This window comes from Amphiura filiformis, chromosome 8 (assembly GCF_039555335.1).
Source record: "Amphiura filiformis chromosome 8, Afil_fr2py, whole genome shotgun sequence".
Lineage (NCBI taxonomy): Eukaryota > Metazoa > Echinodermata > Ophiuroidea > Amphilepidida > Amphiuridae > Amphiura > Amphiura filiformis.
In genome coordinates, this window is record NC_092635.1 from 22,648,662 (window position 1) to 22,673,615 (window position 24,954).

The 24,954-nt window shown below is 36.2% G+C and overlaps 1 protein-coding gene across 1 annotated transcript; it reads right to left on the reverse strand.

Annotated features, from left to right (window-relative positions):
- Positions 1 to 6,687: 6,687 nt before the first annotated feature.
- LOC140158813 (mitochondrial substrate carrier family protein ucpB-like) lies at positions 6,688 to 15,348 on the reverse strand. Its single transcript, XM_072182038.1, has 5 exons — positions 15,147 to 15,348; positions 12,626 to 12,791; positions 11,470 to 11,609; positions 9,227 to 9,598; positions 6,688 to 7,625 (listed from the first exon to the last, which is right to left on the reverse strand). Exons 1-5 carry the CDS (start codon positions 15,217 to 15,219, stop codon positions 7,438 to 7,440), a joined length of 939 nt encoding a protein of 312 aa, XP_072038139.1. The 5' UTR covers positions 15,220 to 15,348; the 3' UTR covers positions 6,688 to 7,437.
- Positions 15,349 to 24,954: the final 9,606 nt, after the last annotated feature.

Consider the following 24,954-nt stretch of genomic DNA (forward strand, 5'->3'; position numbering starts at 1 on the left):
AATCATTAGGGCATCCAATGGGATCAATCTGCAACGTTTGAATTTGCATCTTTTTTGGGATTTTGGATCACTGTTCTGTATTTCTTGACCGATTTGAACGAACGAGGTCTTTAAGCCGGGGCTAAAAGATGCAGCTATTGGCTGCTAGTTCAAATTATCACGATCTAGGCACTGGAATGAAATTTAGTCAGTAGTTCAGCTCAAAATTATAAGGGTGTATTTCATAGTAGTGGAAATCTTACAATACCATAAAGATTGGCCTAATGGCGCTTATGGGTACCCTTAACATAACTGGAATTTTAGGCACAAACTCCTGTAAAAAATTAACCAGCAAATAATGGCACAGACCCTTGATTCTTGTTAAGATTTTCAGAGGAGGGAGCTCTCTATTTGTACATGAATTTACCCTAAGGCAAAGGAACCCATGTGCGCCATTAGGAGAATCTTTACGGTATTATGTTTACTATGTACGGTATTACTTTGATGGTAATAACTCAAAATGTCCTACTTTTGTTTGAGCGGATCAAATCACAACACATTTCATTTTCATCAATAGATTTAATAACAGTTAAATAGCATTGTATAAGGAGAACAAACCCAAATGGATTATCCCTTTACCAAGGTTTTTTTGATGAGTCAAGTCCTTAATGAATATACCCTAACAATACCAAGTATCAATTTTTGGAGCAAATAATTTTAAGCGCAAAATGCTTACAGCAAATCTGCACACTTCTCTTCTAAGCTTGTCATTTCCTCATATGTTTTATGAAAAACATAAACGGGGTGTATCGTAACTATTAATATAATTCAGTTATACATGTACAAATGTATTCAATACATTCATACTGTCTTTCAAATGAAATATTTTGTTTACCGTTGAAACAAAGGCTGATATGTGAATGTAGGCCAACTACTTCCAACAGGGAAGTGTCACTTTCCTGCTTCCACATTATTAAAGGTGGATTGTCAGGTTTTTTCAAATTTTTTATCTTACATAGTGCCTGCCATTAAAACAATCCGTTTTCAAAATTTTGAGTAGTATTACTCCAGCGGTTTTGATATAGAAGCAAAAACTTGTATAACAATGCCCCATATAGGATAGTACATGTGGTGGTTACCACTTTTACCACATTTTAGTTCACACCATGGAAACAACAGATATTTTGGGTGTTAAATTTCACTGGGGTACAGATGGGCCGTAATGTCGGTAGAGCTATTTTTGAGATATGGACCATTGAACCACTCAAGCAGCAATAGAAAACAAATGATATCTCAACTTTTTTTACTGGTTTTTAATGTCTTGTAAATGAGCAACAGGGACATGTAATATATCATTGTAAAGCTTATTTTGAGGAAAAGTTGCCTGTCCAATATCTCAAAAAGTGAAAATACCAACATTACATCCCATTTAAGTGGTGGACGGTCACATTTTATTTTTATATTTTTCTTGTACACAGTAGTAATGTTGTTTGTTAAATAACCCATTTTACTTAGGCCTATATAACACATATTCTTTTCTTTACAATTGCCATATTTGGAAGATTAACCCTCAATAAGCAAAGTAACAATACTTATAAAGACTTCTGCATTTGAATAAACCATTGAGCAATGTACCAAGAAATAATATAATATGAAATACCTATCAGAAGTTGCATCATTCTATAGTATATAGATGTGGTGTGTTATTACATAATTGCCAACAATGAATGTCTTAGGGAAGAAATCAAAACTCGACTGGCGGTTGGCTGCTGGTCCCGTTCAGTTTCTATTGTTCTAAGCAATGGAAACCGGATGGAACCGGTGGGCAACCGCCGGTGGAGTTTTGATTTCATCCATTATGTAAATTGAAAATCTGGTCTCTGTGTGGAGGGTCTCCTATTTAGTCCTCCTATCTCACATATGGGTTGAAGCATACAAAATTATACAGATGATCACTAAAGTTATAAAGTGGTTTACCCAAAGAGATTACACCTATAGAATACTGACTAGCTCTGCCATGTTTGTGTGTCACTTGATGGAGGGTAAAATAGTGTATTTCCGGTTCCGGATATTTCGCCATGAGCCAGATAAAACTTTGATATAAATGGCTTGTTTGTGTTGTGCATGAGCGTAAACGCAAAAGTGCTATGTGTGAAAACCATTGTAACACTCAAGGTTGAAAATTGCAATTGCAAAATTGCAAATTAAATTGAATACCTGAGTGGAAGAAGGGCCCAACTCCAATTTTTTAGAAAAATGAGTTAGACCCAGCATTATATTGCCAGCAGACTGTTCTACCTTGTGTGTGAAAGTTGAGCCAAAATCCACTCTCTCAATAGTCTTCCACGTACACTTAATCATGGTTTTCATGGGATAAAGGCCCAACTCCATGGAGTTGGGCCCATGGAGTTGGGCCCTTCTTCCACAAATATTTGGTTAAAGAGGAATTTTGTTCATCCATGAAATCTGCTTTTCACTACAATAAACTTTCTTGCTAACATATTACATGCTTCTACTTACACAAATAATGGATAATTACCAAATTTCTGTACCTATTTATAACACATCTGCTTACGGAACTGGCACTTGCAGTATATTAGTGGAAGAAGGGCCCAACTCCAGCTCGTATTAAGACCTGTACCGTTGCTATGGAAACATCATATATAATTTCGAATGCATGTAATACTTTATGTTCAGGTATTAAAGGTCCCCTGAAAAACAGTTTTAATGGAGTCGGGACCTTCTTCCACTCAGATATTCAATTTGATATTGGGTTTTCGCTGATAAATGCCAGTACAATATTTTGGTCTCCATGCATGACAAACCAATATAGGGGATTTGCCATATCACTATAAACAGTGCAATTCTATTTGGTGCGGGCCTAATCTTCTTGGGTTAACCATAGTTCTTGAAAAGCACAAGAGGTATAATAAATAGGAGTGTTAACATTTTATAGTTTATAGTTGTAGTTGTAGTTTATAGTTGTAGTTATAGTTGTAGTTGTAGTTATAGTTGGAATTATAGTTGAGTTTATAGTTGTAGTTGGAATTATAGTTGAGTTTATAGTTGAGTTTATAGTTGTAGTTGGAATTAATAGTTGAGTTTATAGTTATAGTTGGAATTATAGTTGAGTTTATAGTTGGCTAGATCGATTATATAACTAAAGACATTCTCTGTACCATTGTTGAAATTATGCCATAGCTTCCCATAATGCATTGTTGAAACTATATGCTATACCTATACTCTGTAGCGGAATGTCTTCCCATAATGCATTGCTGTAGATTGTATTGGAATGCTTTCCCATAATGCATTGTTGGAATTCTTGCCCATAATGCATTTTTAAAACCATGTTATTGTCATGTTAAATAGGCCTGTACATGCATCAGCTGTACCTTATATTCCCATACAAAGTATTGATGAAATGCCATAGCTTCCCATAATGCATTGTTGATACTATGCTATACCTGTAGTCAAATGCCTTCCATAATGCATTCCGTACCTTGTACTGGAATGCTTTCCCATAATGCATTATTGAAATTATATGATATACATGTACCTATACTCATAATGCATTGCTGTAGATTGTATTTGAATGCTTTCCCATAATGCATTGTTGGAACTCTTGCCCATAATGCATTGTTGGAACTCTTGCCCATAATGCATTTTTAAAACCATGTTATTGTCATGTTAAATACATGTACACTATGTATTCTTCCCAGAATGCATCAGCTGTACCTTATATTCCCATACAAAGTATTGATGAAATTATGCCATAGCTTCCCATAATGCATTGTTGATACTATGCTATACCTGTAGTCAAATGCCATAGCTTCCCATAATGCCATAGCTTCCCATAAAATTATGAAATTATTTCATTCCCATGAAATTATGCCATAGCTTCCCATAATGCATTGTTGATACTATGCTATACTAGTCCTTCAAGAATGACTCTCAGCTTGAGAAGTTTAAAACTCATGATATACTAGTATTGAGGCAAAGCTTCAAGAATGACTCTCAGCTTGAGAAGTTTAAAACTATATAATTATACTAGTATTGAGGCAAAGCTTCAAGAATGACTCTCAGCTTGATAAGTTTAAACTATATACTAGTATTGAGTACTAGTATTCGGGCCTCGCTAATCGGCCTTCGGCCTCGTTGTTCGGCTTCGCCGAACATGCTCGGCTTTGCCGAGCCCCCCCCTCCCCACATAGCAGTGGGTCATTCTTGAAGGACTATGCTATACCTGTAGTCAAATGCCCCGGGCAAATGCCTTCCATATTGCATTCCGTACCCTGTACTGGAATGCTTTCCCATAATGCATTGTTGAAACTATGATATAGTTTCCCATAATGCATTGTTGAAACTATATGCTATACCCAGACTGATGAAATGGTGTCCTTTGACACCTGTATAGGGCCTACCATGTACATGTATACAGGTCTAACCAACCAATTATAACAATTAGCCTCAATCCCTTTGGCATTGTTCATAATTCTGCATTTCACTGTGAAATGTTACATGAGTCCTTTTTGTCAAGGTAAACAAAGATACTAAACTGGGGTCCTGGGAGTTCTATAACTTCATGCTTGAAGTTGAGACACATCAATGTGTTGATGATGTTAAGCATATGTTATAAAGCAGGAAATGAAAGCCTCTGGGTGGTCAAATCATGGCCAAAACAGCAACCCATTATGCAATTTATAGATAGCTCATGTCACTTCATGACTTAATTAATTTTTATAGCATGATCTTTCATCAATTCAAAGACCCAGAAGAGCAGAGGCATACCAGCATCAGCAGTAATGGGGAGTGGGAGAGGCTGGTCCCGGGCACTCAACACAAATGACCATACAGGTATGCTCCCCGGAGAGACCCCCCTCCCCTTTTTTTGGATTTCGCAGCTCCATAAGACCCCCTATATTTGACCAAAATAGAACTCCAAAAGACCCTTGATTTTGATCATTTCAGCTCTGAAAGGTTTTTTTCAGGCGATTTTCAACCAGAAAGCCAAGATCATGAAGATAGACCCTTGATTTGGACTGTTCGCAGCTCCAAAAGTCCCTGTTTTACTTGTTCGCAGCTCCAAAAGACCCCCTTTTATCGGTACGCAGTCAGCTCCCAAAGACCCACCACCTCAAAATTTCGGGGAGCATACCCACCAAATTTGTTTGATGTGCCCCCCCCCTGGTCGATATTGCCTCGGCTAAAAATACTGGGACAAAATTGACCAAAAGTATCTTCTTTTGGCCTGGTTAGACCACAATTTTTAAACATTCTAATTTTGACCCAAAATTTCTCAGTGAATATCAACAATATTTTTAGTAGAGGGACAGCAGGAAGATTTGGAAATTTTACACCTCTTGGCCCCTTCTTTCTCCCACTCCTGTAGAAGGGTTTATACGCTGTCTTTTGAAGGTGAAAATAAATTAGGTTCTATGTACAGGCCTGTCAGTGGTTTTACTTTTGGCTGCATCACCCAAACTCCCCTCATTTTGGACTGTGCACTAATTATGAGCTGTGGGGATTTGGCACTTTAAAATAGGGGCAGTACCCCCGGGGGGCACTCAACACAAATGACCATACAGATATGCTCCCCCGGAAAGACCCCCCTTTTTGGATTTCGCAGCTCCGAAAGACCCCCTATATTTGACCAAAATAGAGCTCGAAAGACCCTTGATTTTGACAATTTCAGCTCTGAAAGGTTTTTTCAGGCAATTTTCAACCAGAAAGCCAAGAAAGACCCTTGATTTGGACAGTTCGCAGCTTCAAAAGTCCCCATTTTACTTGTTCGCAGCTCCAAAAAGACCCCCTTTTATCTGTACGCCGTCAGCTCCCAACGATCCACCACCTCAAAATTCCGGGGGAGCATACCCACCAAAATTATTCGATGTGCCCCCCTGGGCAGTACCCGGGCAGTACAGAAATGTGTGCAAAAAGTCATGCTTGCTATGCTCGCAAATAAACTATTTAGGGACCGTTCACAAACACGAACATGAACTACACCACTGAACACTAATTAAACTATTAGAGTGCAATTTGCGCTAATTATGTTATGCTAAACGGTACTAAATGGCACAATTGTTTTTAAGTACCACATTGTTAATACACCCACCCGACTATCATGACTATTTTAGCAGTATAGGCATGGTAGGTGATCAGATCATGATGATCAGATCTATACCAAGTCACAGCACAGATCCTGGAATTTATTTCCAGGGTCTGTTTTCACAACTACTAATCATGCTAATTGTCTCCCACAGTGAAAACATTTAATATGGCCATAAAACTAATTCCCCTTTGTTGTGCCCTCAAGTAATTTACCCAGGTCTTCCAGAAAAAAAGAGTATCTGATGTTGGAGTATAGTCTGAGAAGATTTGAATCTATATACCTAGGTTTTGAATTTACTAGGTTTAATACCTGATCATCATGAAAGATTTCTTACTTCTGTGATCATATGTATCATAAGTGAAATATTCAACCCTAACTCTAAACCTACAACTACTATAAAGTAACTATAAACTCAACTATAACTCTAGACTCAACTATAACTCTCTAATTATAACTCTCAATCCAGCTACAATTCTAACTGCAACTATAAATGCAACTATAATCCAACTACAATTATAAATGATTATAAAAATGTGATTACAACTATAACTACAACTATAACTACAATGTCAATGATAAAAATACATTTACTCAATAAATAGACAACTTATTGTGAAACATATTTGACCAACATTGGTCCCCTGAGCTGAAACAGTAGCTAACAAATAACCCTTAACCAGAAGCTCTTAATCCTAACCCTAATCACTATCCTAAAACCTAACCCTAATCTCCTATGGTGGTGGCAGTTATTACAAAAATGAGTTAGACCCAGTATTTTATTGCCAGCAGACTATTCTTCCTTGTGTGTGAAAGTTGAGCCAAAATCCACTCTCTAAATAGTCTTCCACGTACACTTAATCATGGTTTTCATGGAAGAAAGGCCCAAATCAATGGAGTTGGGCCCTTCTTCCACAAATATTGGGTTAAAGAGGAATTTTGTTCATCCATGAAAATCTGCTTTTCACTACAATAAACTTTCTTGCTAACATATTACATGCTTCTACTTGTACAATTAATGGATAATTACAAAATTTCTGTAGCTATTTAAAACACATCTGCTTACGGAACTGGCATTTGCAGTATATTAGTGGAAGAAGGGCCCAACTCCAGCTCGTATTAAGACCTGTACCGTTGCCATGGAAACATCATATATAATTTCGAATGCATGTAATACTGTATGCTCAGGTATTAAAGGTCCCCTGAAGATGAAAACAATCTGTCTATAAAACTTTTCCAAATATTAAGTTTTTTCTTAATATCTCAAAAACAGTTTTAATGGAGTTGGGCCCTTCTTCCACTCAGGTATTCAATTTGATTAAAACCTGCAATAAAAAACTTTGATGCTACAGCTACACTGGACGTATACCTGCTACTTTCCTGAGGTATTCAAAGAGGAAGAAGCTAATGATTGTATGTGGTCCGAGCCTCATCCAGTTGGGAATGAAACCTTTGTAGAGTCCAAACCAACCTTCTGATTTCAACAGTTTAATTAAGCAATCTAATGAGTTCTTGTACATCCGTTGATCACGTGGAATACCTGGTTTGAAAGGAATGTGAAAATGAGAAGAATTACAAAAATGGTAGACACATTGACATTTTTAACTATACTAATGAGTGCTGGAAATAAGAAACATCTTCGTGGCCGCCCTCATCATTTTTACGGGCAAAAACTCAAATTGTAAATTTTCATGTTATATTGGTCCACATTTGTGAAACTTTAGAATGCCATGGATTGATGTTAAAGTCTGTATTGAGTCCATCTTGTGGACTTTGGTGACAATATTTCCTACCGCAGGGTAGGAATCGGAGGGTCCATCTTATTTCAAGCACTAATACTTAATAAATAGGCAATCTATAAAGTCTATATATCTACCTCGAGTCACTGGTACTAGCTTTGAAGTTCAGCATGGTCTGCATTTGCTTAGTATTACTTGGTGCGTGTACATACTTTTATGCTCGCGATCAACGTGACGCATAATGTACACGCAAGAAACCACGCTAAGCCAACGCAGCACATGCTGAACTTCAAAGCTAGTGCCGGTGACTCGAGGTAGATAAATACAGTATACATATACAGGGTTACAATTTGATCTGTTCTTTTTTCATAATAGCCAGAATTTGTTTACTTTTTTGGTAGTCCTGATTTTGGACAAAGTTGACATTATTTTATGGAGCAAAACCCCAGCATCAGGATGCCTGATCTGATGGGCTATGCCTCTCATATTGCAGTAGTTTCTATAATTACATAGAAATTACCAAATTACATAAACATTTTCTCTTTATCCTCCAAGTCAGTTTTGCTTACAAATCTTAGCAACAATAAATATGATAGACAGTGGTTCCCCAGTCAGAAATCTTGCCCCCCCCAGTTGCCCCCTTAATAAAATCAAAAATTTACAACTTTTGCGGCACCCCCGTGAATTTCACTTCCCCACAAAGCTCCTGTAAAAAATTCTGGTGCAGTCACTGCTGATAGAGGCAACCTTCTTTTGTGTGTCAAATTTGGGAAGACTGCTGAGATTTGTGATGCGATCAAGCAAATTGAGAATTTCCTTGTGGAAATCAATTATGAGGTACTGCCTAATCAAGAAGGCAATTTGTTTTCTGTTGTTAAACTGCTGAATAATTTGTATGCAGTTTTCAGCAAATGTTCAAATTATTATATGAAAGTCAATAACTTGCTCAATTTGGTGATTGGTACGTCCTCTATTAATGCAGGAATCAAAGGGAATCTTGACCCTACCCTCCTCAAGACTTCACCATGTCATTGGTGAAAATGTGCTAATCTTTACTTTGCTGGACAAAACCATAGAGTGAATCTTGACCCAAAGAGTTTGCAGATGCTGTGAATCTTCAAAACAAAATTATTGTAAAAGTGAATCTTTGACTTATCTTTGCCCTCATGTAGATTGTTACATATGTTTTTGCATAGAACCAGCACTCACAGATCAGGTGAATCTATTTGTTTTCTTGCGGTGAATCTTGAACTAATATTTTTGGACAGAAGGTGAATCTTCTTTACCTAACAATAATTTTTGAAGAGTGAATCAAGGTGAAAGGCTTGAGGAGGGTAGGTTCAAGACTCCCTCTGTGGATGGCTGTATAAATAGGCCAATGACCTACAGAAGCTTCACTCACCTGCAATTGGTTGATTCATGACTCTTGTTTTGATCACATCCACTGGTGATGATGTAACTGCTACCATAAACCCTGCAATCATTGATGACAATATATGTAGTTTTGGTCCTTCATCCATCCAGCCATGATTTAATATAGTATGCTTTGTATGGTCATATGTTGTTACCTGAGTTGCCGTGACTACCATAGCTCTTTGTACGGTAGGCGTGGTACCTCTGTACATACCGGTGAAGCCTTCTTTCTTTGCTATGTCTGTGAAGGCATGCCAGAAGCCACGGTACCGATGGGTTTGACCTGGTTGTAGTTTACCCTGTGCTTGGAGTCGAACCCTGATTACATCCATAGGAACTGCAACAGAACTGCCAATACCACCTATAGAGTGGAATGGAGAAGTATTAAATAAAGCCTGGGAGTCACTTTTAATAAGTATGATGGTGTGCACATCTGTGAATATTATTACCACAACCTTTAAACAAGTTTCACCTTACCAACATGACGAGTTGTTGTCAACAACGTCATGTGACAGGATGTTCCGGTAGACGGGGGCCAGGTCGTGTCGTCCCTTGTCCTTGTTCAGATTGCTGGGGTGTCTGTGGATATTGATAGCCTCCCTCACTCCTCTGTTGTACCAGTTGGAGTCTTGATCTAGTACTTTGACCTTGTTCCAGTTGATGGTGTTTGGATGCTTTGACATGTTGGGCCACAGGGGAGGAGGTACTACTAGGTCTTCGATGCTCAGCTATAAACCTAGCTTTGAGTGAGCGTTCTGATTCACCGACATAGGCCGTGTCGCAGTCATCACAAGTTATGTGATAGACTGTACCAGATCTTTGTTCTATTTTGGTCTTGTCCTTTGGCGCTACCACGTGTTGCCGGATGGAATTCACTGGTTATAATGCGTCCTGATGCCTTTAGCTTGGAACAAGCGAGCCATTGTCTCTGACACCCCCTGGATGTAAGGAGGACTACATTGCCCTTGGCAGGTGGTCTATTTTTGTTCTTCGCTTTCTGAAGGTCTTGCTGCTTATTGTCACTTACATTAAACACCCAAGGCTCGTACCCACATTTCTGGAGGCTGTCTTAAATGTGATTAAGTTCTTGTTGTTTATCTTCATCCCGTGTGATGATTGTTTCCTGTACACCACACACGACAATGAGCCATCCGGATGTCTACAGATCTTAGTATCCAGCATAGCTAAGGAACAGTTCTCCTCTCTTTCAATGGTGAACTTTATGGCTTTGTTCACACTGTTGATGTGTTCGGTGAACTCATTCACGTGATCTTTATGCATTACCGTGAGGGTATCATCAACGTAACGATACCAGATCTTCGGCTTGTGAGGAGCGGTGTTAATGGCTCATTGCTCATAGTCCTCCATGAATAAGTTTGCCACGATGGGAGAAACCGGGGAACCCATCGCCGCCCCCTCTTGCTGTTGGTAGAAACAATCATTGACCTGGAAGTAGGTTGTTTTCAAACAAAAAGTTAACAGTTCAATGATCTGGTCAGGGTTGAGTGTTGAGCGTTCCGCGAGAGAAGTATCATTCTTCGAGACATCGTAGGAGACTAACACTTCATTGTCATCTAACCTAATTCCACTAAGCTTTTCCACTAATTCCTGTGAGTTCTTAAGGTGGTGTTGCGTCTTACCAGCTAAAGGACCAATAATGTCCGCGACCAGTCTGGCTACATTGTATGATATTGAACCAATGCACGACACAATGGGAATGAGTGGAAGCGTTAATTTTATGGATTTTTGAAGTCCATAAAACTTCCAATTTTGGAAGTCCATAAAAATCCTTTAACAAGCATACACTGAATAACTTGATTTACAATCATTTTGAGAAAAAAAAATCCCCCAAAACCCATTAAATCTTACGCTAGTGCTTTTCAACCCCCAAACAAGTATATGTTGCTAGCCTGGTCAGCAAGAGCATCCAAAGAGGGCAAAATGTGTACCTCTAAATCAGTTTGCCATGCGCTCTCAAAACATTTGATTTGCAGTGTGCGCTTCTGAACATTGTGCAGGTAATGCCTTTGAGGCATGCTGCGAAGTCAGCTGCTAAGTGCAAACCTACAGCTTAAATAAACAAATAATGGTTTGATAGGGACTTTTGGGTCACCATTCATGACAAGCGGTTCTCTCTGGCTCCAATGTTTTTGGTTTCTGTCACAAAATGTGGACCATTCTGACTTTTCATAGACAATCACAGAAAAAATCCTGAAAATCCTGAACCCTTACCAGATAGTGCTCCAGCTGTTAGTTTCTTGTAGACTGGTGTATTTGATGGATCAGTTGCTCCTAAAAACACCTTCATAGGCTCATATGCACCAATACGAATACCACTGTATACTGCCTCCCGTAGCATTGATGGTATGAGGCTGCAATAAAATCATGAGCCACGTCAGTATTAGAACACAAGGTACTTTTAAGGAATTGATTGCATAATATACACTAGATGATCTAGAAGATGCGAAAAGGGGTATAATCCTTCTTGTCTTCCATGAGCAACCGCGTCACATCGGGTATAATCTTCCTTCCAGGAGCAACCACTGTGCAAATCAAAAAAAAAAAAAATTCAAATCCAGTCAAGTGCACATTGGTTTTCCCCAACATTTATATTAAATAACATACTTTTATTGAAAAAATATTTTCATTTCCCAAATGCCTATCAGGAAATTGTGTGTAAATGAACAAGGCAGACAAGTTGCAGTTAAAAATATAAATTAACTTTTTCAGATTCTGTACACAACATGCAAAGTAAAAGATATAAAGTTTGGACATAATGTAATCATATGGTAATGATGTACTAATATTAAGGCAGCTCTTGGAAGGATCATGCATTTATACAGACACAACATAATATTTGATCTTACAATTGGTACGGTGTTTGCATAAACAGCTTAAAAGGGCATTTCGTGATCCACAGCATCATCCCCCCACTTTTCTCAAAAAAAGTTGAGATTTTTATATCACTGGAAACCTCTGGCTACATAATGTTTATGTACAAAAAATTTCTTGCAGATTAATTCGTTTAGCAAAGATATCGTGACATTTGAATTTCGTTCTGGTATACCAGAACGAAATTACAACACATTGTCTATCAGGAGCTAGCTGTGTAATACACATAATCATGCATAACTCGCAAACGCAAAATCGGAATCAACTGGAATTTTGGGAATAAGCTTTTTTCATGGATATCTACTGAAAAATGTCATAAAAAGAGGATGCTAGGATCACAAAATACTCCTTTAATTTGTACTTCATAGCATTGGAGTCAAATAAAACTTTGAACACAAATGCCAAAAGTTTACAGTCCATTTTCTTTTTTGGAGCCAAACACATCTCTGCAAATCTCAAATCTCACTTCAACTCTAATGCCCATGATTTCACTTACCCTTTCCATAGCCCTCTGACTCCTTCATCACTGACAATAGTAATCATCCCTCTGACAATGCCTTTGTAATATCGGCTATGGACTGTGTCTGACAAATGACCTCTCTGAAGAGCCAATTCTCCTTCCAATTGCATTCTGGTCTTTGTGACATCAACAGGATTAGTAGCTAATGGTAAATGACACAATAAATGAAATGTCCAGTTTTCACTCTGAGCTAGGATAATCTTGAAAATTTTATTTTGGCCCAGTGTGATTTGGTGCCGTAGGAGAAAATTATTGCCATTGTCATTGTCAATGAAAAATGATACCCTGAGAATGATGAAACATGCAATGGAGACATTATTTGTAAGTATTTGACCAGCCATGGCACAACAACATTTAATGAGTGAACTCTGCTTGCTAATTGACACAATATTAATGTCATCAGAGGGGGGCAACATGCCTCGGGCGCCACCCTTAGGGGGCGCCAAATTGACCAATTCAACATCGATTCTGCGCCTCTCCAAGCGATGAAAGTCAAAATTTTCGCACGCTTCGCGCACATTTCAGCACAAGATCAATTGAAATAACATTTTAAGACCTAGTAACCAAAATTAATTAGTGTATAGGACTTATGAATTTTGTGCGCTCCGCGCGCAATTGTTTCAAGAATGGGGGGGGCATTATGTATCCTTAGCTCCTAGGTACAAGCTACGCCACTGCCCGCGTCTAAGATATTCTCGGGTGGGGAATTATACCCCACCCGATCATTGCAATCATGCTCATGCATGCCAAATGGTAGGTTCAATATTTTTTTAAGTGAGGCCAATTTGGCGCCCCCTAGTGGTAGCGCCTGGGGCACGTTGCACCTGCCCCTAGTTACGCCACTGTCAACAAGACCAAAAGATGGGTACCAATTATTTTGATACACCCTGTATTATTATAAATTCAAATGCTTCACTGAGAACAGGTGTCACCTGTTGACTGTTGTTTTCTCAATATTATTAGCTTGAGCAAGTAAATCACTATAAGAAATGTTTTATTTATTTGGAGATAGAGGATCTGGCATTTTTACAAAAGTATATATTATGATAATTCTTGTTTTCAATTCCACATGAGTTGTCCTGTCAGATAATCAAAGCATGTTTGAAGCCAATATAACATTTCAACCAGAGCAATATATAGTTTTACCGAATAATGAATAATATTTAAATTGGAAACTTAATTATAATCTATTTCCATTCACCTTATTTGCGCCATTTAAAAAATAATGCTACATTGTTTCGAGGGGAAATATAGCAAATTATTTTTCCTGAGGTACTACATGCATATCACCCCGGGCATATCACTCACCCGAACCTCAAGGCTGAGGGGTGATAGGCTCATAGCTATAGTACCAAAGCCTATTAGTTGCCCGTTATTTTCATAACATTACAAAACAATTTTTGATAATCTATAGCCCAGCAAACACAAAATGTTTTACAGACAACGTTTAAATGTCGGGTTTATATAAAGGGTATAAAAACATTTTAATAACATTCCAAAAACATTTTTGAAAACTTGATGCAAAACATTCTAAACAGAATGTTATTTTGGGGTTGAAAAAAATATTTTGCAACAATTTTTGCCCAAAATATTTGCAATAACGTTTTCATGACCTTCATATAACCCGACATTGAAATGTTATTAAAACGTTTAAAAAAAAAACATTTTAAGAACATTTCTGTGTTTGCTGGGTGCAAATATTTTAACATAATGTTATTTAACTGTTGCCAAATATTTGGCAAAAAATGTTTGCAAAAATAGTTTTATAACATAAACATTTTAAAAATATTGTTGTAGTGTGTTCTCATACAAAACATTTTAAAACATTTTCATGACCTTTATATAACCTGACATTTAATGTTATCAAAACGTTTTCTTGCACTCTTTTGAACCCCCAATAGGCTGTAGAAGTCTGGTAAATGTTTTAAAGGTCAAATTAGGACAGGCAATTTCATTAAATGACAGGCAAACCTCAATTTCTAGCCAAGACCATGAACAGGATGAATTTGTATAGGAAACAGATAGAACTATTGCACACAGAAACGTAGTCCTTGTCGTTTGTGATTGATCAATAAATTTTGGCATGATTAATAGCTTATGAATATTTGTGATGTGATCAAGCAAAATGAGTCGGATGTCGGGAATATGGATTTTGAGATATAACCAGATTAATAGCATTCAACTTCTTTTGTATTTTATTGTTCTGAGCAACACTATTAAAAATGGCCATATCTCTGCAACCATATTAAAGTCTAATTATGACATATATGATGGGGTTTTCAGCAAAATGAAGCTCTGAGTATGCTCTGAGAAGGTGTAAAATTATACATATGCCTATTTTATTTGCATCTCCTATTATTTTATGCATTGGCATCAGATTGCCATGAGCAAGCTACTACACTGCTACATGTCACAGTACACAACATGTTGTGGAACAGCTTCATATACCAAAATACCATAATCGATAGCACAACTGCATACCACATGAGTTTCCTACCTGCAGAGGCTGCAGTACACGCAAATGATGCAAAAGCATAGCGTTCCACAGGCGTCTTAATGGGGTCAGTCATAACAATGGAGAAAAACAACTTTGATTGAACAAAAACACAAAATATAGCAGTCAGCCAACACTATACATATTGCAATTCAAGGCAATCATACAAGTCTTGTACCATATGTGTACATCAGCTCAGCTGGGCTGCAAATTGAATTCTCGTGATTGTTTACAATTGCCTTCAAGGTCAAAGGTTCATTTAAAGTTTCCAGACAACGTTGACCTTGCATGTACATGTAGACAGGTAGATTATACCTGCCATATTATTGTGATAAAAAAATAATTAATTTTATATGTATATACAACTCCCAGGATACAACTCCATCAGTATACATATGTCACCATCTAGGGAAGATTTTATCCAGACAAATTTATTTTGATACCATGATTTTGGAACAGAAATAGAAAATTAGGATCTTTATTCATAAAATGTTGTATCTTTGATGTTTTGGGAATCCCAGTTGTACATCCTCGCCTTCCATTATCAAGGAATTACCAACAAATAATAAATAGAAGAGGCAGTTCTGACTTACAGGCATAGCATAAAACTTTAAATCAGTTTATGTGGTGTCTATGCATTTGTACATGAAATGGGAATTTATATAATGAAATAGAAATAACTTCAAAATTAAAATTATACTTTCATTTTATTTCACATTTTGTCACTTTACAGTACATGATAAAGTGCATGAAATTGCACAAAATACTATGTTAAAAATTATATTGTGACATACATACAAAGTTTACATATAAACATGCATTATAGTTAGTATTTATGATATTTACAGTTAAAATACGGTACCGGTATATATGTCACTTTTTACTGTTAAAACATCATGATCACATTACTATTATTATGTGTATAAAAATGTTTTTCATATTAAAAATCTCCAATGAAGTGATTAACATTTGCAAAATATCTATTATTTGTTAGTGGCAGACATTTCTTGCTGGTGAATAGAATAACATTAACAAGGTAATTTTCATCACTATATGAAGAGTTGAATTGCAAAACTGCTTTATAGAGCCATTTAGACTTAACGAGAAAAACACAGTAATTTTGCACTCCTATTTAAAGGAGTATTTTGTGATCCTATAGCATCTTCTTTTATGACATTTTGCAGTAGATTTCCACGAAAAAAGCTTATTCCCAAAATTTCAGTTGATTCCGATTTTGCGTTTGTGAGTTATGCATGATTTAGTGTACTAGCACTCCGGGCTAGCACTGCTCCATTGACAATGTGTATACCAGAACGAAATTCAAATTTCACGATATCTTTGCTAAACAAATTTAACCGCAAGAAATTTTTTGTATATAAACATGTAGCCAGAGGTTTCCAGTGGTATAAAAATCTCAACTTTTTTTGAGAAAAGTGGGGGGGGAGGGCGAGGGATGATGCTGTGGATCACGAAATGCCCTTTTAATAATGACTTGCTTGATTTGATTTATTTTGATTCAGAATTAAGGTTTCATGGATAGGAACTAAAATAATAGGTTTGAAAGCAAATTTTCAGCCTTTAGTTTAATTTTATCATTTCTTTTGTTTCATGGATTTTATTGATGTAAGCTCATAAAAGCTGTTTTGCAATTCACAAATTGACCCCTTCTCTAGAAACCACCTAAAGTAATATGCAATAAAATTGGATCAAGCTTTGAGTACTACCTTATGCATCATGATAAATGCATTTAAAAGCAAAATGAAAAATTCAAATATCTCATTTACTTTTTTAATTATAATGAATTTTTAATTAAATGCATCAAAATGCCATTTTATGAGAGTTTTTGGAAATCCATCTTCTTTTAATTAAAAATAACTCCTACAAATGTAATGACCCAGAAACAGTTTATTTTGGTGAACATTATATGCGATCATAAAACATCAAAAAATAGTAAGAAGAAGAATTTTCTCAAGATTTTAGAGCTACTTGACATTTTCCAGAAATTCGGAAAAATTGCGATATATCAAGAAGGGAAGGTGGTATGAAAGTCAAACAAGCACAAAAATAATAACTTTATGTGAATAACTCATTTTGGTCAAAAGTGGACGTAAGCTGTTTTGCAAATAAACTCTTCATATATATAGTCCTGTTGTATTCGATATACTATCCCATCCCAACATCCTATTATAATACTTTATCCAATCTGAAAAGCATGCATCTTGTATTTAGTACACACACAAATCTACTTAAGGACAATGAGAGACTGAAGACTGATTTGGGGCATTAAAAGTCAACACATTTAGTGTTGTCACATCAAAAATTTAACTTTCATACTAAAGGATCACCTGTTTTTCAAATCAGATCATCGGTTATGCACGTGTTAGTAAAAGTGTCAGAGAAAATCATTATAATAGGCTACTAAATAATGTTGACTACATTATCATATTCACAAAATCTATGAGATAGGCTCAAACTGTAAAACACTTAAATTTCGCGAGGTATTTAATTTCGCGAGGGCCTGAAATTTGTGAAATTAAATCCCCGCGAAATATAAAATTTACATTGAAACTAACAGTAAATCTTCTGGATTCACGAATTTAAAACCCTCAAAAAATCCTGCTTTTTCTCAATTCGCGAAATAAAGTACCCGCATAATTTAAGTGTTTTACAGTATCATTCATACACTCTTCAATAGGGGTGGTGCAATAATTATGTGTACAGTGGCATAGCATGGGTCATCATATTGGGGGGCACCGACCATGATTGGGGGGAACGGGTCTGGTGGGGGACACAAGCCGTTTTTTGGCCATTTTCCTATGGGATTTTTAACAATTTGAGATTGATTGGGGGTGTACGTTCCTTATGGACGCCACGCCATTGTATGTGTACCCGTGCAGGCCAAAGGGGGCAAGCATTTTTGGCAGGTCGAAAGGGGGAGGGTCAAGTGATTTTGGCAGGTCGAAAGGGGGGGCAAGCGATTTTTTGGCACAGATATTTTGGGCACCGTTTCTATATTATGCCCCAAAAAGGTGTAGGAAAACAGGAACACGTTCAAATATGCACAATTTCCTGCTCGCTGCGCTCGCATTATATGATAAGGCAATTTGGGTTTTAAATTCAGGTTCCCCAAAATCTTAGTGTGTAGAGGCAAAGATTTTTTGGCACATCGAAGGGGGGGGGGCAAAGGCTTTATGGCACATCAAAGGGGGGGCAAAGATTTTTTGCACAGCCAAGGGGGGGGGAAGCAATTTTGGCAGTCCACTTTGAGAATTCACCACCCCAGGGGTACACATAATTATTACACAACCCCTTAGTTTGTGAGAACCAATCAGAGCAAACATTAGAAAATGCCAGGAGTGTATTAATTGTGTATAATGCATGGACGGCACTCTCCTTACTACACGCAAGGCTTATGGACACATTTATTTTTCTTGCAGGTTGGTGCACTGACGTTTGCTCATATTTTCCAGCACTTATAGAGACAATTTTGTTATAAAAATAGCAAAAATCACATAATTTTTCTTGTGTATGAAATAGGTTAAATGTATATCACTTGTTGCTAGAGAAATAATTGTACAAAATCAATGCATAAGTTTGTACTGATATGTTGATGCATCTAATGCACCCCCCCACCCCCCGGCAGGGCTTGTGCATTAGAGGCATCAATATCTTAGTACGCATGCATTATTAATTTGGTTCAATTTCACTCCCAACAAGTGATACCCTATGAACATGATCAAGTAAGATGGCAAACAAATCAATGTCAATATTTTTAAGCACGAAATGTTCACATGCATGAAAAGTTCCTGAATTTCATGGCAAGGATTCACAACAAATTTCATTTTCCGATAGGCATTCAAAGAAATTTTCTGATTTCAATAGATATTTGGGACGAAATTTGGTCACAACTCAAGAGTTTCGGTCATGTTCAATGATCAATTACATTCCTACATGATCATATGTATAATATAATACTAATAGGCAGGTGGGTGGAAAACTTTTTTTTAAAGATTTCAAAGTCAAAACTGCATATTGAACATACCATGTGAAGCCGACTAAGATATGAATAAGGATACAATGTTTTTCAGCTTTATATCATAATGTAAAAAATTCTGAAAGGATAAAAAAATGTGTCCAGGAATTAAAAAAATTAAGGTGCTTATATTCTTTTGTACAGTTAAAGATCATTTTTATTTCTTGATTTTACAATTTGGTGCAGGCGGTGGTGGACAACCAAACAACTTTCTTAGGATTTATTCCTAAAAGAGACAATAAAACTCAGAAGGTGGAAAGAAAATTGAGACCATTTCTTTCAAAATAAGATAACATCAGTCAGTACTCATAACTATCATAAATTAAAAGTTTCACATTAAATGAAGATAAACTGCTTGTGTTTAAGTTTGAAAACTAAACTGAGCTCAAAAAGAAACTTATAATTTGTTACAACTTGCGAATCACAAGGTCATATCTTAAAATACTGTCAATCAAAATGAACCAAAATTACACACAGGATTACTTTAATACTCTACTCAAAACACATGTAAGTAACCAAGCAGTTGTCCAACTGACACAGCAGCAAAATGCACTGTCATGGGACAGCTTCCTGGACTTCCTCCACTTTCACAGCCCAACATTTGGCACCCAGCACAAAAAATCTGTGAGAATGCACACAAGATCCTTGCACAGATGATAAAGCGGTGCTGCTTTCTGCTTTTCATACACTTTTTTCATGAAACAGGGCTGGGCTGTGAATGTGGTCCAGGAAGCTGTTCCATGTCAGTGCATTTTACTGTTGTGTCAGTTGGATAACTGCTTGGTTACTGACGTGTGTTAAGAGTAGAGTATTGAAGTAAACCTGTGTGTAATTTTGGTAGAATTTGATAGACAGGATTTCAAGATATGACCTTGTGAAAAATTATAAGTTTCTTTTTGAGCTCAGTTTATATAAAAATACTACTATAGTACAAAACACTTAAATAATAATGTGGTGGATTATATTCTTTAATCCATTTGTTTCAGTCTACCTGAGAAGTCCAGTTGGTGCATTTTATGTTGCATTGGAATATTTATACAATGCAAAAATATACTTCATGAACTAAAGAAATGAACATCAACCTGCCTGAGAGGTACAGATTGTGCATTTTCTTGTATTGGAAACAAAAAATATACTTCAAGAACTAAAGAAATGAACATAAACCTGACTGAGAGGTACATATTGTGTATTTTCTTGTATTGGAAACAAAAATATACTTCATGAACTAAAGAAATGAACATAAACCTGCCTGAGAGGTACATATTGTGCATTTTCTTGTATTGGAAACAAAAAATATACTTCATGAACTAAAGAAATGAACATAAACTTTCCTGAGAGGTACATATATTGTGCATTTTCTTGTATTGGAAACAAAAAATATACTTCATGAACTAAAGAAATGAACATAAACTTGCCTGAGAGGTACATATTGTGCATTTTCTTGTATTGGAAACAAAAAAATATACTTCATGAACTAAAGAAATGAACATAAACCTGCCTGAGAGGTACATATTGTGCATTTTCTTGTATTGGAAACAAAAAATATACTTCACGAACTAAAGAAATTAACATAAACTTGCCTGAGAGGTACATATTGTGCATTTTCTTGTATTGGAAACAAAAAATATACTTCATGAACTAAAGAAATGAACATAAATCTGCCTGAGAGGTACATATTGTGCATTTTCTTGTATTGGAAACAAAAATATACTTCATGAACTAAAGATATTAACATAAACTTGCCTGAGAGGTACATATTGTGCATTTTCTTGTATTGGAAACAAAAAATATACTTCATGAACTAAAGAAATGAACATAAATCTGCCTGAGAGGTACATATTGTGCATTTTCTTGTATTGGAAACAAAAATATACTTCATGAACTAAAGAAATGAACATAAACTGCCTGAGAGGTACATATTGTGCATTTTCTTGTATTGGAAACAAAAAATATACTTCATGAACTAAAGAAATGAACATAAACTTGCCTGAGAGGTACATATTGTGCATTTTCTTGTATTGGAAACAAAAATATACTTCATGAACTAAAGAAATGAACATAAACCTGCCTGAGAGGTACATATTATGCATTTTCTTGTATTGGAAACAAAAATATACTTCACGAACTAAAGAAATTAACATAAACTTGCCTGAGAGGTACATATTGTGCATTTTCTTGTATTGGAAACAAAAAATATACTTCATGAACTAAAGAAATTAACATAAATCTGTCTGAGAGGTACATATTGTGCATTTTCTTGTATTGGAAACAAAAAATATACTTCATGAACTAAAGAAATGAACATAAACCTGCCTGAGAGGTACATATTGTGCATTTTCTTGTATTGGAAACAAAAAATATACTTCATGAACTAAAGATATTAACATAAACTTGCCTGAGAGGTGCATATTGTGCATTTTCTTGTATTGGAAACAAAAAATATACTTCATGAACTAAAGAAATGAACATAAATCTGCCTGAGAGGTACATATTGTGCATTTTCTTGTGTTGGAAACAAAAAATATACTTCATGAACTAAAGAAATGAACATAAATCTGCCTGAGAGGTACATATTGTGCATTTTCTTGTATTGAAAACAAAAAATATACTTCATGAACTAAAGAAATGAACATAAACTTGCCTGAGAGGTACATTTTGTGCATTTTATGTTATATTGGAATGTTTATACAAAAAATATACTTCATGAACTTAAGACAATAACATATATGTGATGCGATCAAGCTAAATGAGTCTGATGTCGATTAAAATCAAAATTCAGTTTTCAATTTCATTACATAAGCCATTCTAAGAACTTTATTTTGCTGAAAATCCCATCATGATTCCTAAGGTATGACTATTTCATGGTTATTCAGAACAATAAAATACAAATGAAGTTGAATTAGGGGTTCATTCATCAACGATCATGCCCGAAATCCTATGAATGAACCCCGTTCATACATACCCAACATTCTGAATATTGTTAGCAATCCAAAACAAATGAAAATAATAAGGTTTACAAGTTTAAATAACATTTTCATACCGTTTTCCTTCAAAAATTGGGAGAAAATGAGTAGGCCTACTTGCAGGAAGCAGCTCGTGAGGTCTACGGCCGAGTCAACGTGTTCATCTTTTGCGCTCAGCGTGTGATGGCTTGTGGTGACATGCGGCGTGTCGCAACACTAGCAAATCGTGTATCGCGTTAATTGGGTTCCAACGCTGCGTGGCGCTTGTTTATGCCCTGCGTACTGGTCATAAACGGTATTTATGACCAGCAAAAAAGGGCGCAAATCCAATCAGAAACGTTGTTATATCGTGCGTATGTATGAATACTAAATTATTGTCTATAGCTCAAAATCAATATTCCCAACATCCCACTCATTTTGGTTAATCATATCACATAACAGTTTCAATAACTAACTAAATATAACTATTTAAATAATAATGATAATAATAATAATATACAAGTACAGCATGCATGTAAAGAGGGTGTCTCAACAGAAATACAACTCAACTTGATTGAAAAAAGTCAAAGTTGAGTATGGTTTTATTGAGAAACCATGTATAAATCAACATAATTAGGTAATGTTCATAAATACTTTGGTGTAGGTTGCAGAATTTGGAAAGAGCTCTGATTTATATTTCTCAATCTTCAAGGTTTCCATTTGTTTGGACCAAAAACTATTGCGTCCAAGTGGACACAATCGTTCACATTTAACGTGTCCCAGCCAGCAAAATCAGATGCACTTCAGCGTGAACCCTGTATATAACCCCATATTCTGAACTTTGTCTTTCCCATGTACAGCGATTTCCTCTTCACAAACCTTAATCGCTTTCACAAGACATGATGATAACATTATAAAGTAATACAATGATTTAAGATACCTGAGAGACATGACACATAAGAATGTGTAAATTTATACCCATACAGGGGTAGTACTAGGTTTTCAAACAAGGGGTCAAAAATATCAACTTTTAAATGGTAATTTTGTACACCAAAGCTAAAGGAATGCACCTATGACCCCATGGTGCACATTAGCGCTACCCCTGCATATAGTGTAAATGCAATAAAATACTGTATTCTTCCTATTCTAGACTAAATATATATATGATGTGAATAATCATTTTTGTCATTTGACAACGTGAGGTTAAGTATACATATTCCTGTTCTCTTGTCTGAGGGAAAGACTCTGGTAGTGTAGCAAAGCTTTAGCTAGAAACCCATCCAGCCTGACACAAGAATAGATGGGCTACAAAATGCTAAAGCTGTCCATGAGGCTGTCCAAAAAGAAAGCCTTTTGCGATATACTATCATGTTGAATGTAACAAACCACTGTTAGGAGCCTCTTTAAATGTCTATAGAAAAGTTACAAACCACTGTTAAGAGCCTCTAAATGTCTATAAAAAGGCACTTTATGATGCATTTTCCAAGTACGACCTTCAATAGTCGCCATTTTAGCTTGTTTACTTCCTGGTTTGGTGAATAGCCAGATTTTGGTCGTTCGGCCCTCTTCCAGAATCCCTGGGTTGGACTCCCTACTTTCAAATCCTGGCTAATGCCCTGTAGTGTAGTGCTATATAGTGACATTTGCAACAAATGCAGGAACGGTTTGCTTGTTTAAAATTTGTTTGATGGTTTACTTACTTGTCAAAATTAAAAAACCTGGACTTTTGACTTCATGACATAAAACAGCATTTCCACAGGCATGCTCATTTCATGGTTTAACTCTAACACTCGTGAGTGTTAGGTTTAAAGGTGGTTCCCTGTGCTCATTTAATGGTTGTGTGATTTGCTCATCCGTCAAAATTCAGATTTTGGTGCCTTTGTCATTGTCATAAATATGTAAACATAGCCTGCTAGTGGTTCAGCCGAAAGCCGTGTATTTATGAGATAAAAATAAGGTATTTACATGAATCTGTAATTTAGATACTGACAGTATGTAAATTAGCTACATGTATTTGAATGGGGCTTCAACTTCGTTAATACTGCCGTTTTCTTTGTTTTTTGCCAAAATTTTCATTTCGAAAATACCAAATGACAATTTGCATGACTTATCCTTCATTTTTAAGCAATTTATAAACAATTCTAATTTTTTTACACTTTCGCTGGGATCACTGAATGGGTCTTTAACACTCTGAGGGGGTTTGGTCAAGGAGCCCTGTACTGTGTGTTGCCTGTCCCTGTCCTGCTAAGCTGAATGGGAGGCACCAGCTTGTTGTATTGTGTGGTATTTGGTAGGGTTATTAGAGTTAAACTTCCTGCAGACTAGTTTGTTAAGCCATTATTCCTCCTGCCATTATTCAAGTTCGTTGACAATGCTGACATATTGACATTGTATTTTATACATACATGTAAATATTAAAATATGTATATTTGAAATGTTATATTATCACTATATTATTGTATATAAACATATCTTTTTTTGTACACATTTGGTCCTTATTGAATATTTGAATAAATTATCCCGCATCACTGACTCATCACTCTGTTTCCTTTTTTAAACAGGAAGGGTACCAAAACCACACTGTGAATATGCAAGACCCAAACAGCCCACACAAATGAATTCATATTGTAACTCAATTTCCTTTCTTGAACAGGAAGGGCACCAAAAATACACTGTGAACATGAAACACCCAAAACAACCCACACAAATGAATTCATATTACAGTACTTCCAAATCATGGTAATGAAGTGAAGTATGAAGTATGAAGGGCTCAATCAACTTCCTTCATCCGACACAATGAATTCACAAAGTTGCACACACATTGTGTTGTTTTCAC